Here is a 19,427-nt window from a genome sequence, read left to right as displayed (position 1 = left end):
GAGGCCGGCGAGAGCACCCCGCCAGGCACGCCAGCTACAGAGGTAACTTTATTGTCGGGGAGGCCGGGTGCGGGGTGGGGAGGGGCTGGGAGGGCTGCTGTGGGACTTGCTCCCCCGGAGCAGCCGGCAGCGTGTAGAGACGGGGCTGGCAGGCTCTGTAGTGTCTGGTCAGGGGCCCTGCCGGGTCCCCCTTTAGCTGAGGAGCTTCTTCCGGGAGTACGTCCTGCTGACGGGGCGCGTCCTGGAAAGGGCTCGGCTGAACGGAGAGTCCTCGGCGGGAAGCACATCTGAGTCCTCATCTAGAGCCAGGAGAGCGCTGAGGGCGCAGCAGAGGCGGCCTCCCCTGGGGCGCCCTGTGCTGCCGTCTCAGCTGCGGGGGGTGGTGGGCTCTGCCGCGGCCTTGAGGGAGGGGCCACGGAGGCCCTCCTGCTCCCTGACCATCTAACGTGCGACACAGGCTCGGCCAGGGCTTTGCGGGCCATCCTGCCGCGGGACACGCAGACGAGGACACGGCTCAGCCTCCAGGGACTGCGCTGTGCACACGTCTGCCGCCGCTTTCAGGACCCCAAGTGCCTGGTAGGACGGGGTTCCCTGGGTGGCGCCACGCACATCCCTGCCCCTTCGCCCCCTCAAAACTGCCCTCCCCCCGGCCCCGGAGCCCGGGGGCGTGGAGTGTGGCCCACGACTTACCTGGGGCGGCGGTGCCCTGTGCGGCGGGCGTCCTCCCGGGGAGCAGCAGCGGGGACTGGGTCAGGGCCTGGAGGCCGCGGGCGGAGAGGCCGCTGCGCACGGCGCGGCCAGGAGGGGGCGTGGAGCCTGCAGGGGGGAGGCGGTCAGCGCGGCCCCGGGCCCCGCCCCCGTCCCGGGGTCACACTCACCCAGAACCCACGGCTCCTCGTTGCCTGGAGACCTGGCCTCGCCCCGGGCCTCCGGGGCCTCTCCCCGCGGCTCACAGGCCCTCTTGGCTTCACACTCCGTGTCCTCGGGGGACAGCAGCCTCTTCCGGGAGCCCCACCCGGACGGCCTCCAGGACGGGGCCTCCTCGGACCCGGGCACCCCGTCTCCGGCTCCCGGAGGGGATTGGTCTGGCAGCTGACACACCCCCTCGAGCTCAAAGTCCCCCAGGACACGCGTCTTGTGGAGGCCGAGCTCCAGGTCCAGCTCCGCGCCCTCCGGCCGCAGGAGCGCCCCGCCCCCACCAAGGTCTGTGCCCGCGTCGGCCCTGCCCACAGGGCCGCCCAGGCTGCCGTCCACCGCCCGCTTCCTCCGCGGCCAGTCCTTGATGGTGTCCGGGGTGGTCTTCCCGCTGTGCTTGGGAGACGGCGTCCAGGGAGCCCCGGCCTCGGCCTGGAGCGGACTGGGGGTGCTCGAGGGGCAGCGGGTGGGGGTGCAGGACTGGCAGATGTAGGTCTGTCCGCCGTTCTTGCTGGGGCTGCCGTGCGAGGGGCGCAAGCAGGGGGGCGGTGTGTAGGTGTCGGGTTTTGAGGACTTGCTGCCCCTGGGCCCGCCCAGGCCAGGGGGCACACTCGGGTCCCTCCTCAGCGGCTCGGCTTCGCACCCCGGGCTGGTGTCCACCTTCTTGATTGGAAGCTTGGGCAGCCCGCCGGCCTGCACGTCCAGCTCCGCCTCGTAGGCCTGGGGCTGGGCAGGAGCCTCTGACAGCTGGGCGGACGCGGGCAGGCACTGCCCTCCGGGGGCCGCACAGAGCAGGGTGCGGGGCGGTGTCTGCGGAGAGCCGGGCGCGGAGGCAGGAGTCCCGGGGCCAGACGCCTGCTCCCCAGCAGCCACGGGAGCAACATGGCTGTTCCCGGCAGCGGCTTCGTCCGGGACTGGGCGGGGCTCCGTGTCCCTTGCGGGGAGCAGCGGGGAGGGCGTGTGCCAGCCGCTCCTGCAGCCCGGCCCCGGGGCGCCCTCCAGGGAGCCCCTCTCGGGACTGGAGGTGCTTCCCAGCCTCGTCCCCCCTTCAGGAGGGCGGGGGCTGGGGCTGGAGTCCGGCTCTGCGCGCCGCGAGGTGCTGGGGGGCAGCGCGGGGGCAGGGCCGGGGGCTCTCTGGGGCGCTCTCCCGTCCAGCTGTCCAGGGGGAGGGGACTCGGCCCAGGCTGTCCAGGGGGGGCTCTCGGGACTGCCGCCCACAGGGGAGCCGAGCGGAGACGCAGGCGGGGAAGCTGGCACGGCTGTGTCCCCGGGTCCTGTCGGGGCTCCGGGGCGGTGGGGGTGCTGGAGTGGCTGTGGCGGAGCTGCGGCCACGCGGGCAGCCGCTCTGGGCGCCCCCCAGGCTGCAGGACGCGGCGTGCTTTCTGGACTGGAGGCCGCCGCGGGCAGCCGGGGGCTCTGCGGAGACCCCGGGGAATGGCCGCCTTCGGGCAGGGGGCGGCCGAGGGGCGAGGCTGCGGGCGGAGGAGGCGAGCGGCGGCCGTGGGGCGCAGAGGGCCGTGGCTGCCGGGCGGGGGTGCGGGGGGCCCGGGGCGGCTGCGGGGGCGTCGCTGCTTTCGGGGAGCTGGGGCGTTCCCGGGAGCTCTTCTTCGGAGTCTGTGAAGGAGACGTAGTTAGTGGTGGACACGGTAACCCACCCTCTCTGCCCAGGAACGGAGGTCCCGTAACCGCTAGGGCCCTGGTCCGCAAACTCATTAGTCAGCAGCCAAATATTGACATTTCTTTGGAGAGCCACATGGTTTAAACTTCAACTTCTTTTCATGCCACTTCTTCAACATAGACTCGCCCAGGCCGTGGCATTTTGTGGAAGAGCCACACTCAAGGGGCCAAAGAGACGCAGGTGGCTATCATCCTGCAGTTTGCCGACCACGGCTCTGGGGCGGTTAGAAAGGAGAGGGGGAGATCTTAGTAATGACGGGTGTCCATGGCCAATCTATCTCCTGCCTTTCGTTTCTCACTCTGATTTCCCGATCTCCTGAAACGACCCTCGCCGCCTGCCAACACCCTGCAGACCTGCAGGTAAGCAGCCCCCACACCGCCCACGGCTGCAGCCTGACCAGGTGCCTGTGCTCTGGGGGTGGACGGGACCGCCCGTGTGGCTAATGCAACGTCGGGAGCGAGCATGGGCGACGGAGCTGGAGGACAGCTCGCCGTTAGACCAATGGAGGCCGGGGCAGGGGGATACCCAGGAAAGTGTATCAACAGGGCAAAGGGGCCCAGCTGGTGCGGCTCAGTGGCTGAGCACAGACCTGTGAACCAGGTCTGTGTTGGATTCCCGGTCAGGGCACAGGCCTGGGTTGTTCAGGAGGCAGCCGATGGAAGGTTTTCTCTCATCACTGATGTTTCTATCTCTCCCTCCCTCACCGTTCCTCTCTGAAATCAATAAACATATTCTAAAAAAAGGGTCTGGGGGTGGCAGGGAACTGTGGGTGTAAAAAATACGAGTAAAGGTAAACACACAAAACACCTTTAACATCCGGCTCTTTCTGCCCAAGAAGTTCAGAGACAAAACACAGGTAAGCAAGACAATGTTCTCATGTGGGTCTCAGCACGTGTGAAATAAAAATGGTCACCAGCACGAGTTACCCCAAACCTGCCATCTTCGCTGCGGAGACGAGGAGATCCACTGGCAGCAGGTGAGGGGCCTCTGTTCTGTCTCAGCTCCCCGCTCCTCACATCTCCCTTCCTCTCTCCCACCGTCCCCCCCTCCTCTCTGACCTTCATCTCATCTCGTTCTTCTGGTTTCACTCTCTTCCCTCCATGGATTCACTCTTACCCGCACACACCTCCTGTCTTCTCTCTGCGGGGCCTCCTCTCCCTCTCCCCTCTTTAGAACTCTCTTGGCTCTGTCTCCATCTCCCTCAGAACTCTCTCCTCCTCCGTCTATTTCTCTCGGTCCCACCTTCCTCTGGGTTGTTTTCTCAGATCGATCTTCGGCCTTTCAATTCTCCTTCCAACTCTCTGTTCTCTCCATCTCCCTGCCTTCTTCTCTAACGACTTTCCTCTCTGTTCACCTCCCTCTGAACTCACTCTTCTCCCGCCACGTCCTTCCATCTGCCTTCGAAATCCCTTCTCTCAGTGCCCTCCATCCTCATCTCCCTCCTCTCTCTGCTCCCTGCTTCTCGCTCAGACCCCCCTCCCCTCTCTGAGCTCATGTCTCTACCCTTCCCGCTCTTCCTGCCGTGTCTTCTCACAGACTGCCCTGCTCTCCACTCAGCTTTCTCTGATCGCTTCTTTCTCACTCTGCGCTCCCGGCCTCTGTGCACTGTTCCCTCAGTCTCTCTTCCCTCCTTCCCCTGTCTCTTCTCTCCCCAGATCTGCCTCTCCCTGATCTCACTTCTATTTCTTCCTCCCCTTTCCTCCTCCTGTCTGCTCCCCCTTCTCTCTGTCATTTCTTTCCCTCTCTCTGGTCTGCATCTTTCCCTCTGCTCCCACATCCCCCTTTTCTCCCCACACTGTGGTATCCAACTCTCACTTTCTGAGGGAGCTCACACTCTTCCCTCTGATCTCTTGTTACTCCTTCTTTGCCCCCACTGTTCTTCCTCTCCCCTTTCTCCTCCTCAGAACTCATTTTCTCTCTCATTTCTCTGTGGTCTCACTTTGCTCTGCTGCCCTGTCTCCTGTGATACGGCTCTGTGCTCTCTGAGCTCCCATACTTCTGTGTGATTGCATTCTTGCCACTTTCTCCTCCCGACTCCTCTCTCCACTCTGAACTCGTTCTTCTTTGACCTCACCCTATCCTATGCTCTAACTTTTTGTCCCTGGACCCTGCTTTCCATCTCTGAGATCTATCACTGCCTTTCATTTCTCTCCCCTCCCTCCCTCTTACCCCACTATCTGCTTTCATCAATTTTTGCATCATCTCAATCTCTCCTCTATAAAATCTATCTTCTGCCTTTCTCACTCTAATTTCCCGATCTTCTGAAACTGCCCTCGCCGCCTGCCAACACCCTGCAGACCTGCAGGTAAGCAGCCCCCACGCCGCCCACGGCTGCAGCCTGACGAGGTGCCTGTGCTCTGGGGGTGGACGGGACCGCCCGTGTGGCTAATGCAACGTCGGGAGCGAGCATGGGCGACGGAGCTGGAGGACAGCTCGCCGTTAGACCAATGGAGGCCGGGGCAGGGGGATACCCAGGAAAGTGTATCAACAGGGCAAAGGGGCCCAGCTGGTGCGGCTCAGTGGCTGAGCACAGACCTGTGAACCAGGTCTGTGTTGGATTCCCGGTCAGGGCACAGGCCTGGGTTGTTCAGGAGGCAGCCGATGGAAGGTTTTCTCTCATCACTGATGTTTCTATCTCTCCCTCCCTCACCGTTCCTCTCTGAAATCAATAAACATATTCTTAAAAAAGGGTTTGGGGGTGGCAGGGTACTGTAGGTGTAAAAAATATGAGTAAAGGTAAAAAAACAAACAAACCACCTTTGAACTTCTTGGGCAGAAAGAGTGGGATGTTAGAGACAAAAAATAGGTAAGCAAGACAATGTTCTCATGTGGGTCTCAGCCTCGTCTGAAATAAAAATGGTGACCAGCACGTGTCACTCCAAACCTGCCATCTTCGCTGCAGAGGCGAGGAGATCCACTGGCAGCAGGTGAGGGGCCTCTGTTCTCTCAGCTCCCCGCTCCTCACATCTCCCTTCCTCTCTCCCACCCGCTCCTGCTCTCCTCTATCATTTCAGATGTCTCTTCCCCATCTCGTCCCTCTGACTGCATTCTCCTCTCTCCCTCCATGGATTCACTCTTACCCGCACACACCTCCTGTCTTCTCTCTGCGGGGCCTCCTCTCCCTCTCCCCTCACCTCCTCTTTAGAACTCTCTTGGCTCTGTCTCCATCTCCCTCAGAACTCTCTCCTCCAACGTCTATTTCTCTCGGTCCCACCTTCCTCTGGGTGGTTTTCTCAGATCGACCTTCGGCCTTTCAATTCTCCTTCCAACTCTCTGTTCTCTCCATCTCCCTGCCTTCTTCTCTAACGACTTTCCTCTCTGTTCACCTCCCTCTGAACTCACTCTTCTCCCGCCACGTCCTTCCATCTGCCATCGAAATCCCTTCTCTCAGTGCCCTCCATCCTCTCATCTCTCTGCTTCTCACTCAGACCCCCCTCCCCTCTCTGAGCTCATTGGTCTGTACCCTTCCCGCTCTTCCTGCCGTGTCTTCTCACAGACTGCCCTGCTCTCCTCTGTCTGATCGCTCCTTTCTCACTCTGCGCTCTCGGCCTCTGCACTCTTCCCTCAGTCTCTCCTCTCTCTGATTTCCCTGAGTCTGCTTCTCTCTTCGCACACGCTTCTCTCATTGTCCTCCTTCCCTGTGCTTCCACTCTCTCTCCTTCACCTTCTCTTCTCACCTCTTCTCTCCCCAGATCTGCCTCTCCCTGATCTCACTTCTTTTTTCTTTTTCTTTTTTAAATATATTTTATTGATTTTGTACAGAGAGAAAGGGAGAGAGATACAGAGTTAGAAACATCAATGAGAGAGAGTCATCGATCAGCTGCCTCTTGCACACCCCCCACTGGGGGTATGCCCGCAACCAAGGTACATGCCCTTGACCGGAATCGAACCCGGGACCCTTCAGTCCCCAAGCCGACGCTGTATCCATTGAGCCAAACCGGTCCTGGCTCACTTCTATTTCTTACTCCCCTTTCCTCCTCCTGTCTGCTCCCTCTTCTCTCTCTGTTATTTCTTTCCCTCTCTCTGGTCTGCATCTTTCCCTCTGCTCCCACATCCCCCTCTTTTCTCCCCACACTGTGGTATCCAACTCTCACTTTCTGAGGGAGCTCACACTCTTCTCTCTGATCTCTTGTTACTCCTTCTTTGCCCCCACTGTTCTTCCTCTCCTCTTTCTCCTCCTCAGAACTCATTTTCTCTCTCATTTCTCTGTGGTCTCACTTTGCTCTGCTGCCCTGTCTCCTGTGATACGGCTCTGTGCTCTCTGAGCTCCCATACTTCTGTGTGATTGCATTCTTGCCACTTTCTCCTCCCGACTCCTCTCTCCACTCTGAACTCGTTCTTCTTTGACCTCACCCTATCCTATGCTCTAACTTTTTGTCCCTGGACCCTGCTTTCCATCTCTGAGATCTATCACTGACTTACATTTCTCACTCTAATTTCCCGATCTTCTGAAACGATCCTCGCCGCCTGCCAAGACGCTGCAGACCTGCAGGTAAGGGGCCCCCACGCCGCCCACAGCTGTGGCCTGATGAGGTGCCTGTGCTCTGGGGGTGGACAGGACGGCGTGTGTGGCTAATGCAACGTCGGGAGCGTGCATGGGGCGACGGAGCTGGAGGACAGCTCGCCGTTAGACCAATGGAGGCCAGGGCAGGGGGATGTCCAAGTGTGTTAACAGGGGAAGGGGCCCAGCTGGTGTGGCTCAGTGGCTGAGCACAGACCTGTGAACCAGGTCAGTGTTGGATTCCCGGTCAGGGCACAGGCCTGGGTTGTGGGCTCCATCCCCAGGGCAGGGGCGTGTAGGAGCAGCTGATCCATGATTCTCACTCATCACTGGTGTTTCTATCTCTCCCTTCCTCACCCTTCCTCTCTGAAATCAATAAACATATTCTTAAAAAAGGGTTTGGGGGTGGCAGGGTACTCTGGGTGTAAAAAATATGAGCAAAGGTAAAACAAACCACCTTTGAACTTCTTGGGCAGAAAGCGTGGGATGTTAGAGACAAAAAATAGGTAAGCAAGACAAAGTTCTAATGTGGGTCTCAGTCTCGTCTGAAATAAAAATGGTGACCAGCACGTGTCACCCCAAACCTGCCATCTTCGCTGCGGAGACGAGGAGATCCACTGGCAGCAGGTGAGGGGCCTCTGTTCTCTCAGCTCCCCGCTCCTCACATCTCCCTTCCTCTCTCCCACCTTCCCCCTCTCCTCGTTCCTCTGGTTTCACTCTCCTCTCTCCCTCCATGGATTCACTCTTACCCACACACACCTCCTGTCTTCTCTCTGCGGGGCCTCCTCTCCCTCTCCCCTCACCTCCTCTTTAGAACTCTCTTGGCTCTGTCTCCATCTCCCTCAGAACTCTCTCCTCCTCCGTCTATTTCTCTCGGTCCCACCTTCCTCTGGGTTGTTTTCTCATATTGATCTTCGGCCTTTCATTCCAACTCTCCTCTGTTCTCTCCATCACCCCGCCGCCTTCTCTTAACATCTTTCCTCTCTGTTCACCTCCCTCTGAACTCACTCTTCTTCCGCCACTTCCTTCCATCTGCCTTCCAAATCCCTTCCCTCAGTGCCCTCCATCCTCATCTCCGTGCTCCCCGCTTCTCGCTCAGACCCCTCCCCTCTCTGAGCTCAGTCTCTGTACCTTTCCTGCTCTTCCTGCCGTGTCTTCTCACACATTCAGCTCTGTCTGATCGCTCCTTTCTCACTCTGCGCTCTCGGCCTCTGTGCACTCTTCCCTCAGTCTCTCCTCTCTCTGATTTCCGAGTCTGCTTCTCTCTTTGCACACGCTTCTCTCATTGCCCTCCTTCTCTGTGCTCCCACTCTCTCTCCTTCACCTTCTCTTCTCACCTCTTCTCTCCCCAGATCTGCCTCTCCCTGATCTCACTTCTATTTCTTCCTCCCCTTTCCTCCTCCTGTCTGCTCCCCCTTCTCTCTCAGTCATTTCTTTCCCGCTCCCTGATCTGCATCACTCCCTGTGCTCTCTCTGCTCCCTTCTTTTCCCTCCCACACTGTGATCTCCAACTCTCACTTTCTGAGGGAGCTCACACTCTTCTCCCTGATCTCTTGCTGCTCCTCCTTTGCTCCCACTGCTTCCTCCCTCCTTTCTCCTCCTCAGAACTCATTTTCTCTCTCATTTTTCTCTGGTCTCCCAATCTTCTGTCTGATTTCATTCTTGCCACTTTTTCCTCCAGACTCCACTCTCTGAACTCGTTCTTCTTTGACCTCACTCTCTTCTATGTTCTTTTCTAATTATTTGTCGCTGGACCCTGATTTCCATCTCTGAGATCTATCACTGCCTTTCATTTCTCTCTCCTCTATCTGATCTCTGAACTCTATCTGCTTTCTCATCAGTTCTCTCATCTCAATCTCTCCTCTCTAAAATCTACCTTCTGCTTTTCATTTCCCGATCTTCTCTTTGAATTCTGTTATTCTGACCACCTTCATCCCTTCTTTTCGGTCTCTCCATTTTTCCCCCTCTTTGATCTTCCTATTTTCTTTTCTCTGTCTCCCTGATTTCATTCCTGTCACTTCTATCTCTGACCCGCCTCTTCTCTCATCCCACATCTCCCCCTCCCTGAACTCTCAGTATCTCTCTCTGTGTAAGCTCTTATTTTCTTCCCCTACACACTGTCCCTTATCGATCTTGTGTGACTGTTCAGGTTCCCTTTGTTTTTCCAGACACATGGCTGCTGCTTACACAGGCCTCCCTGTGGAGCCACCTGAGGCAGTGAGGCTGACCTCTTCCCTGACCTGGCTTATTCTCAGGACTAAACGCTGGTCAGTGGAACGTGGACAATCTCCATCGTCCATAAAAGTTTTAAAGGCGGGACCAACGTTCTGCCAACCTAACGCTGCCTGTTGGAATGTTCATCTCAGCTGGTCACTAAAAGCAACAACTCAGACAGCACCCGTGAGCCTCCCTCCCGGTTATGGCACTGCTTCCCTGGCCGTGTGCGTGTTCTCCAAGTGTGACTGACATGACTTACCTGGTGAGCTGTCGGCATCTCAGAGGCCACTGTGTCTTCTGAGAACGAGCCTCCGGTTATGGCGCTGTGCCTCCCTGGCCGTGTGTGTGTGTGTGTGTGTGTGTGTTCTCTAAGTGTGATAGACATGACCTACCTGGTGAGCTGTCGGCATCTCAGAGGCCACTGTGTCTCCTGAAGCCCCTTTCCGTCGAGCCGCACCCTCCTCTGAGGGCCTGACCACCTCGGACACGGCCCCGAAAAGCAGCGTCTTCGGAGAGCGGATGCTCGGGATGCTCGGCGATCCTGGGTCTGCAAGCCAACAACAGGGACAGCTTCATTCCCTCCGGCACCAAACAGCTAGTCCGTTCAGAGAGAAGAGGGCGGGGGATGGTGTCAGCAACTACTGTGATCATGCTGGCGTCCTGAGTTCTAATAAGACTGCGGTTACCCCAGGCCTATGCTAGGAAATATAACCAACCAAAGCATTTTCGTTTGTAACTATGACAGCAGATACAGACCCTGCCTGCCTCCGGGGACAGGTGCAGACATGAGCGCAGGTGGGAGTCACAGGCCACCTCTGGAATGGGTGGGGGCAGCTGTCAGACCCCCTGGGATGATGCGGATCATAAAGACCCTGATTGTTCATCACCCGAACTTCAAACCCCTCACCTGCTCTACTCCGTGTCCAGAAACGAGGCCAAACCTCATGCTTTTCCAAAAGCACTTCCCACCGAGTTACCTGACCGGCTCTGCCGAGAGGAGTGAGCTCTCTGCACGCTGCGCGGCGGCGGCTGCGACACAGAGTAGAAGGGACCGGACTTCGTCTGGCCGAGGGACAGCTGCTTGATGCGTGGGCTTCTTCTCAGGCTCACTTCTGCAAAAGCAGATCAGCCAGTCAGCAGGGAGACACCAGCCTGACTCTCCATGTACACATGAGCAACATCCATGTTTTACCAAACAGGAGCGTGACAAGCCATTGGTGGAGACTTCATCGTCACAGCAAAGATAGGAGGTGTGTGGCCCCCGAGCCTGTCACCTCAGTGTCATGAACGGCCACCATGACGCACGGTGGAAATGTATAAAGTACAGTCATGCTTGTAAAAATGATTAAATTTAAAAATTGTAGTTTATGCGTATATTACATATATTTGCATATAAGTAACACCCATAAGAATAATATTAAAGCCAAAGCTAAACTGTTAACAGTATTTCAGAGTTTTGGGATTACCAAGTGATTATCAAAATTTTGCCCCCCCCAATTTTTCTACAAAAATCATATTCCTTGACTTTTAAAAAGGCCACTCAGGATTGCTGGTGTGCAGCACCGTCACCTACCTGTGAACAGCTTAGAGGAGGGGTGGGGAGCCGTTTTCTGCCGAGGGCCATTTGGATATTTATAAACCATTTGGGGAGCATAAACAATTGTCACCTTCACCCCTACTGCCTTGGCAGGGCCAAACCATCCGGTTTCACGGGCCTGACCTTCCCCTCCGTCTCAGGGTGACGGGCAGGGCGGCCCGGGGCATGAGGCTGCCACCGAGAGCAGCAAGAATCCAGAAGAAGGGGCTGCGTACCTTTCTCCGGGGACTCCTCCACAACATCCACCTCAGGACCAGGGTCAGAGGACCTGAGGAACCAGGAGCACAAGGATTAGCCACTAGTTAATTCATAATGAACACACTACAGAGATACGGCCTCTCAGCACGCAAGTCTGAGAACACCTCTCACACTATCAGAGTTCAAACATTTTTAAAAAGCGTATGTATTTCTATTGATTTCAGAGAGGGAGAGAGAGAAACCTTGACTAGAATAGAACCTGGGACCCTTCAGTACGCAGGCTCTATCCACTCAGCCAAACCAGTCAGGGCTTAAAACATTTTTTTAAAAATATATTTTTTTATTGACTTCACAGAGGAAGTAAGAGGGAAACATCAATGATGAGAAAGAATCATTGATCAGCTGCCTCCTGCACGCCCCCTACTGGGGATGGAGCCTGCAACCCAGGCCTGTGCCTTTGACTGGAATCGAACCCGGGACCCTTCAGTCCATAGGCTGATGCTCTATCCATTGAGCCAAACCAGCCAGGGCTTAAAACATCTATTTACAACTTCAAAATTAAAGATAGATACTTTTGCCCTGGCCGCTGTCTCTCAGTGGTTAAAGTGTCAGCCCGCACACCAAAGAGTCGAGTTCAATTCACTGGTACGTACCTGGTGCAGGTTTGACCCCCAGCCCAGCTGATGGCATGTGTGTGAGGCAAGCAATCACTCCCCACCCCCTTCCACTCTAATATCTACAAACTTCCCTTCCCACAACTTATAAACCCAAACACCAGTAACGACAAGACACACGCATGTGCTCCTCCCTGGCCGTCCTGTAAACACGGCAGTCTTGGGTACGTTACATGCAGCGACTGAGGAAGACAAAGGCGGAGAGCAGAGCCGCCTGGCTGAGACTCGGGGCCCAGAGGCGGGCAGGGAGCTCCCGGAGCTCTGCTTCTCAGAGAGGCCGACACCCTGGACACACCCAGAGGTGCGGCCCAAACTGGCCTCTGAGAACCGGACGGGTAGTAAAGGACAGACAACGTCAGGGAGTCCTGCTTTGCCCAGGCTGCTGCCATGGAAACCGCCCCTCAGCACAGGAAGGTGGGACCTTAGACTCCAGCCCTGCCTGGCCATGACGAAGACCGCCCTCTAACTCCCCGTCAGCACATGGATTTTAAAACTGTGAGCTATCCAGCCCAGCTGGTGTGCTCAGTGGGTGAGCGTCAACCCATGAACCAGGAGATCAGGGTTTGATTCCCAGTCAAGGAACAGGCCTGGGCCGTGGGCTCGATCCCAGCGGGGGGCATACAGGAGGCAGATGGCCAATGATTCTCTCCCATCACTGATGTTTCCATCTCTCTCCCCCTCTCCCTCCCTCTCTGAATCAATAAAAACAAATTGTGGAATATCCATCCAATACATGTCACTGCTCAGTAACAGGTATCAGCAGACACGCGAACAGCATGGGTAAATCTCAACACCGCTGGGCGGGTGTGCGAGGCATGACGGAACCCCCCCGAAGGTTCTCGGCCCTCGGAGCCGACAGGATGCTCTCTGGCTAAGAGACAGTTGGCATCTGAGTCACGAAGCTCTCGGAGCTGGGAGAGCCGTCTGGGGGGTGTGGGCGGAGGGGGGAGCGAGTGGAGGGGGGTGTGGGTGGAGGGGGGTGTGGGTGGACGCACAGTGTCACTCACCTGCCCTGGATCTGCCTGTGCAGCAGCCGCCCGGACACCTGCTTGTGCTCTGGGGTCTCGGCCACGGTCCTGGTCAGCAGCCTGTGGTGCCCTGCAAGGCAAGCAGCACGCGGTCCCTTAGACACGGCCTTTCCCCGGCAGCAGTGGGCCTCGGCCTAACCCTGGGGCTCCATTTAGCCGTTTATCACCACTGTCAGAGGCTACAGAGCACAGAAAGCGAAGATATGAAAGGTTCCTAGGGAATGAGCTGCTCACGATGACACAGAGCCCACACATCTCTGCACCTAGTCGTGGCTCTTGTATCTACAAGTAAAATAAAGTATATGACAATGTTGACATGCAGTGATTTATCAGATACAAGGGATCCTGGGTAAGATCTACAGCTGGTTTCTCATTAGGCAGTGTGATGATATATCCAAAGTGTCAAAAGAAGAAAGATTCAATTAACAATTCTTTATCCAGCCCTAACTGGTTTGGCTCAGTGGATAGAGCGTCGGCCTGCAGACTGAAAGGTTCCGGGTTCGATTCCAGTCAGGGGCATGTACCTTGGTTGCGGGCACATCCCCGGTAGGGGGTGTGCAAGCGGCAGCTGGTCGATGTTTCTCTGTCATCGACGTTTCTAGCTCTCTATCTCTCTCCTTTCCTCTCTGTAAGAAAAATCAATAAAATATATATATTTTTAAAAATGACATCATAAATAAATAAAATTGAGAATGGAAAACTAACAGAGCCCAGCAGGCCTGGCTCAGGGGTTGAGTGTCGACCTAGGAACCAGGAGGTCACGGTTCGATTCCCGGTCAGGGCACAGGCCCAGGCTGCGGGTTTAGTCCCTGGTAGGGCGTGTGCAGAAGGCAGCTGATCAATGATTCTTTCTCTTCATTCATGTTTCTATCTCTCATCCCTTTCCCTTTCTCTCAGAAATCAATAAGAATATGTTTAAAAAGATAAAGAAACCAAGTTGATTCTTTGAAAAAATTAATCATTGACAAACCTATAGCTGGTCTGACAAAATAAATAAAAAAGAGCTTCAACCTACAAAATCAGGAATGAAAGAGAGAACATAACTGTCATTCTCACAGAAATGGGGTGTGAGGGATACTATGATCAACTGTAGCCAAAACTTAGACAACCTGGATGAAATGGACAAACTCCTAGAGACACACAAACTCCTGGACACAGACACAAGAAGAAACGGAAAAACTAAATAAACCCTGACAAGTAAAAAGAGGGGCTTAGTCTTCGAAATAGTTCCCGTAAAGAAGTGTCTGGGCTAGATGGCTTCCCTGCTGATTTCCACCAACAACGAAAGAACGAACACGGTGACACGGGTGGTCAGCTGACTGTGGACCAGGCTGCCATTTTTTCCTGTTTTAAAGAAGAAAAATAGTCCTTTCAACTAACGGGGCTAGGACAGCCGGATGGTCACATGCTGGACTCCTGTCTCCCACAGTCTCATATACAAAAATGAATTCAGAGTGCACCAGACCTCAATGGAAGAGCTGACAGTATAAAATTTGGGTTACATGATGGTTTTTTTGTTGTTGTTGTTTTTTTTAGAAAAGACTCCAAAAGCACAAGCAACAACCAAAGCTGCTAACTTGAATAAAGTGGACTTCATCGAAATTAAAAGCTTTGGTGAGCGCTATCAAGAATGTGAAAAGACAGACCACAGTTTGGATAAAATATTTGCAAGTCATATATCTCCTAAGTACCTAGAATAGAGAACCTTGAGAGTAAGAAGACAAACCCAAAAGAAAAACAGGCAAAAATCCAACAGACATTTCTCCAAAGGAAGCACACGAACAGCCAGTGAGCACAACATCAGTTATCAGGACAATGCACCTCGTCACCAGAGTAAGATCCAGACACACCCCCACTAGAAAGGGTAGAATGAAGAAGAGACAGCATCTTGGAGGGAAGACAAGGGAAGTGGATGGGGGGCAGGTAATCAACCAAAGATCTTGTTACCAAATGACCTAGCAAATCCATTTCTAGTCATGTGCCTGAGAATTAAAAACACGTCTATGCAGAACCCTGGGTGTGAATGTGTGTAGCCTGATTTACAATGGCCAAAAACTGGAAACAACTCGAATGTCCACCAACTGATGGCGGGTAAGTATGGTGCGATTCATCCGCACCACGGTGTGTGCTGGCACTAAAAGCAAACGAGGCGCTGGGGCCTGCTGTATGACTTACTCCACGTACAACACACTCCCACAAAAGGCAGATCCGCAGAAACAGAAGGCAGCGGGCTCTCGCCCACGGCAGGGCGTGGCTGCTAAGGGGCGTGAGGTTCTTTTCGGAGTGATGAAAACGTTCCGGAACATACCGAAAACCGCTGCATCACACACTTCAATCCATGCATTCTCTCTCAATCATCTAAGAAGGACAAACAAAACTAGAGGACTGTTTAATCACTACTCTTCCTTTCTTTTAACTGGCTTTATAGAACAGATGCTAGTCTGCAGGGGTGGCTAGAAGGGAGCTGAGAGACCAGCCTGGAGAGACCCCGAGGGGAGAGCAGCTGGAGGCAGCCACGGAGAAGAGGAAACAGGAAGTGCAGGGGCACCGGGAAGGCACCTCTGGTCCCGCCGGCGCTGTCCAGCTTGTGCCTCAGGCCCTCCACGGCCGACACCGAGTGGCTTCTCGGCAGCCCCCGCTTCGCCGGTCTCTTGGAAGGAGAAATTTCCTGGGTGAAGAGATTCCTTCGGACTTTGGTCACTTCTGAAAACATTAAAAAAAGGACAAATATTGTCACTTACATAAGCCATATGTGGGAAAAGAAAGTATCCAAAACAGAGCGAAGCCGCTTAAGGAAACTATTCTATAGATTAATACTAAATAGACACAGGGAGGATTTTCTTTCTTTTTAAAAAAACATAGTTAATTGATGTTTTACAGAGAGGAAGGGAGAGGGATAGAGTTAGAAACATCGATCATCTGCCTCCTGCACCCCCTCCACTGGGGATGTGCCCACAACCAAGGTCCATGCCCTTGGCCGGAATCGAACCTGGGACCCTTTAGCCCGAAGGCTGACACTCTATCCACTGAGCCACACCGGTTAGGGCTGAGAGCATTTTCTAAACTACTATACTCACACGGTACATTAGAGCTATTTTAAGTTGATTTTTAGAGAGAGAGGAAGGGAAAGGGAGAGAGAATCAATGTGACACTGAAACACTGACCAGCGGCCTCCTGCACGCCTCCTACTGGGGACTGAGGCAGAAACCTGGGCATGTGCCCTGAACCGGAACCGAACTGGCAACCTTTTGGTGCGCAGACGAAGCCCAATCAACTGAGCCACACGGGCCAGGGCTAAAATCATTTCCTTTTATACATTCAGTGTAGACGCCACCTTTCAGGAGCGCACGGAAGGCCCACACGCCTCACCTGGACGCTCTGCTCGCTGAGGAATGGACATAGCCCTCAGGGAGAGGATGGGCCTTCCCGTACCTCCCAGGGCCAGAGTGACTGTCCTCCCTTTTCTGCTGCTTTGTATTCAGCTCCGCCTCCAGGGGAGAGAAAATTTTCTGGGTTGTTTTATTTATTCATTCATTTATTTATTTATTTATTTTAATATATTTTATTTATTTTTTACAGAGAGGAAGGGAGAGAGATAGAGAGCTAGAAACATCGATAAGAGAAATCATCGACCAGCTGCCTCTTGCACACCCCCCATCGGGGATGTGCCCGCAAACAATGTACATGCCCTTGACTGGAATCGAACCCGGGACCTTTCAGTCCGCAGACCAACGCTCTACCACTGAGCCAAACCGGCTTCGGCTTTTCTGGGTTGTTTTAAATGTCCTTCCTCACTCAACAGCACGAAAGCTAGTGGGGGGAAGCTGAAGAGTGAAGAAACACTTGGCAAAAGTGAGGAAAATGGCTTCTGAATCTTAGGGTGGCCTCATGGAGGCTGGGCGATAATTCACTGCGATAAATTTTTCTAAGAGTCATTGAAAGAAAACCAAAGGAAGGAGGTCCACACACTGAGAGGACCCCTAAGTCTTCCCATCAGGGACACACACATTAATGCAAGGACCCCAATCACAGAGTAAAGTTTGAAAAGAGCTCCTCGCCGAAGCCGGTTTTGCTCAGTGGATAGAGCGTCGGCCTGCGGACTGAAAGGTCCCAGGTTCGATTCCGGTCAAGGGCATGGACCTTGGTTGCGGGCACATCCCCAGTGGGGGGTGTGCAAGAGGCAGCTGATCGATGATTCTCTCTCATCGATGTTTCTAACTCTATCCCTCTCTCTTCCTCTCTGTAAAAAAAATCAATGAAATATATATTAAAAAAAAAGAAAAAGTTCCTCCATCTCCACGCTGCCGGAGGCTGTCTACGAATCGACAGCTAACCTGGATTGCTCCTTTCTGTTTCTTTCAGGTTTTTGAAAAGTTTAACATTTACAGAAAGCTTCAAAGAATCCTAAATAATAAAAGCCTAATATGCTAAGTGTCCAGTCATCTGCTTAATCAATCAAAGCATATGTGCTATGGCGTGCACTGACCATCAAGGGGAAGATGCTCTGACTGGTAGGTGAACTTGCTTGCTGGGGTAGGGCCGATGGGGACCGAGTGAGATGGGTGGGACACACCCTGGAGCCCTTCCAAGGTCCCTCCCCAGCTGACCAACTTCCCACATCCTTCCCCAGCCCCATCATGCACTGGTCCCTTGGCCTGGCCTGTGCCCTTTCACAATCCAGGACCCCCTGGGGGATGTTGGAAAGCCGGTTTCAGCCTGATCCTGCAAGGCCAGGCAGAAGGACCAGCCTGGTGCATGAGTTTGTGCACTGGGCCTCGAGAAACACAATGAACAGTCGTCGCTAAAATTCACACACTGTCATCATTCGTGCCCTCCCCGATTTATACAATTTCCCACCTCCACACTGCAGAGGAAGGGCAGACATGAGACTCCCCAGTCCCTCTACTTCAGTGCATGTCTCCTGGGTACGAGGGCACATTATCTAGCCTGTGAACCAGGAAGTCACGGTCGGTTCAATTCCCAGGTGGTGGGCCTGATCTCCATTATGGGACATGCAGGAGGCAGCTGATCCATAAATCTCTCTCATCACTGATGTTTCTCTCTCTCTCTCTCCCTTCCTCTCTGAAATCAATAAAAATAGTGTGTGTTTTTTGCTTGTTTGTTTTTAAGAAATGTTCATCCTAGCTGGTTTGGCTCAGTGGATAGAGCGTCAGTCTGCGAACAGAAGGGTTGGATTCCGGTCAGAGGCACATGCCCAGGCTGTGGACTCGATCCCCAGTGGGGGACTTTCTGGGAGGGCAGGCAATCCATGATTCTCTCTCATCGTGGATGTTTCTATCTCTTTCTCCCTCTTCCTTCCTCTCTGAAATCAATAAAAAATAAATTTTTAAAAAGAAATGCTCCACCAAAAAAAAAAAAAAAAGAGAGAGAGAGATTTCAGGCAAGTTATTTTGCAGAATGCAGCATTTGAAACCACCTGAACACCTTATTCTCCTAGTACATGCTATCTGGTCATATTTCATTAACCAACAACTGCCCATAACTAGGCAGCTGCTTAAATACATGCAAGCAAGTAACGTGTCATTCTAGTCAATGAGCAGGCGCTGAGAACAAAGCATACCTTGTACTGGATCTTTCACTGGGAGTGAGGGCTGTGGGAGAGTGGGGCGAGAGTTCTCCTGAAAGGCGAGAAGACCCAGTAAGAAAATAGACAGGCATTTAAAATAAAAGAATAAAATCCCACCTGGAACGCTTTGACCCTGACAGTTCTCCTTACGGAATCCATAACAGAAATGGTTGCAAAATGCACAAAAATAGACACATGACCCAAGGACACTGAAGGCTGCAATAATAATACAAAATAAGAGGCTCCCTAACTATCCACAAAGAGGGCAATAGCCGAAACCGGTTTGGCTGAGCGGATAGCGTATGATTTGACTTCTGTGAGCTCCACCCCCACGCCCCGCCACAGACACCGCCCTCCACGTGGCTGGTGCAGAAGGACTAGCTCTCCGGCGCCATTTCCCGTCTCTGGGAAACAACTTACGCTTCTCGCGGGTCTCTGGGACGCTCTGCTCTGGGACACCTTGGGGATTTCAATCTGTCGAACGTTCTGTGAGCCCTCCGCAATGCTTTTGTGTCTTATTAACGCCTTTTTCCTTTTGGGAGGAGAAAGCAACATCAATGCACACTCAATAGCGGTTACATGCAGCTAAATTAGACCGAAACTACAGGGCAAAATAAAACGTTCTCTTTTTAAAAATATATTTTTATTGAGTTCAGAGAGAGTTAAAAACATCAATGATGAGAGAGAATCATTGATCGGCAGCCTCCTGCATGCCCCCCACTAGGGACAGAGCCCGAAACCCGGGCATGTACCCTGATTGGAATCGAACCCGGGACCCTTCAGTCCTCAAGCCACCGCTCTATCCACTGAGCCAAACCGGCTAGGGCTAAAACATTCTTTAGGTATAGGTCAGTAATCTTAGTATTGGACTGAATTTAAAGCAAAACAAGTCAATCCAAAATTTTCCAAAAGTAACGTAAGTACTATATATTCAACCAGTCATAAACAATGGAAAGCATCAAAGGAAAACTTAAAAAGCAAGCTGAAACCCTAAACCCATCTCCTACAAGGCTCCTAGTTCCCCGCCACCCA

General features: G+C 53.8%; 1 protein-coding gene across 1 annotated transcript in view; it reads right to left on the bottom strand.

The window, feature by feature from the left end:
- Window positions 1–69: 69 nt before the first annotated feature.
- The window catches only part of TICRR (TOPBP1 interacting checkpoint and replication regulator), a gene marked incomplete at its 5' end in the record, with an annotated part of 34,353 nt that continues 14,995 nt past the window's right edge, over window positions 70–19,427 (bottom strand). The window contains 10 exons of the mRNA XM_036415575.2: window positions 70–299; window positions 691–816; window positions 879–2,529; window positions 9,704–9,858; window positions 10,289–10,423; window positions 11,124–11,176; window positions 12,788–12,878; window positions 15,368–15,511; window positions 18,390–18,447; window positions 18,816–18,927. Of these exons, the coding sequence (XP_036271468.1) occupies window positions 193–299; window positions 691–816; window positions 879–2,529; window positions 9,704–9,858; window positions 10,289–10,423; window positions 11,124–11,176; window positions 12,788–12,878; window positions 15,368–15,511; window positions 18,390–18,447; window positions 18,816–18,927 (2,632 nt within the window). The remainder of the gene's footprint in view (window positions 300–690; window positions 817–878; window positions 2,530–9,703; window positions 9,859–10,288; window positions 10,424–11,123; window positions 11,177–12,787; window positions 12,879–15,367; window positions 15,512–18,389; window positions 18,448–18,815; window positions 18,928–19,427) is intronic.

This window comes from Pipistrellus kuhlii, unplaced genomic scaffold (assembly GCF_014108245.1).
Source record: "Pipistrellus kuhlii isolate mPipKuh1 unplaced genomic scaffold, mPipKuh1.p scaffold_m20_p_50, whole genome shotgun sequence".
Classification (NCBI taxonomy): domain Eukaryota; kingdom Metazoa; phylum Chordata; class Mammalia; order Chiroptera; family Vespertilionidae; genus Pipistrellus; species Pipistrellus kuhlii.
This window is presented reverse-complemented; position numbering and strand designations above follow the sequence as displayed.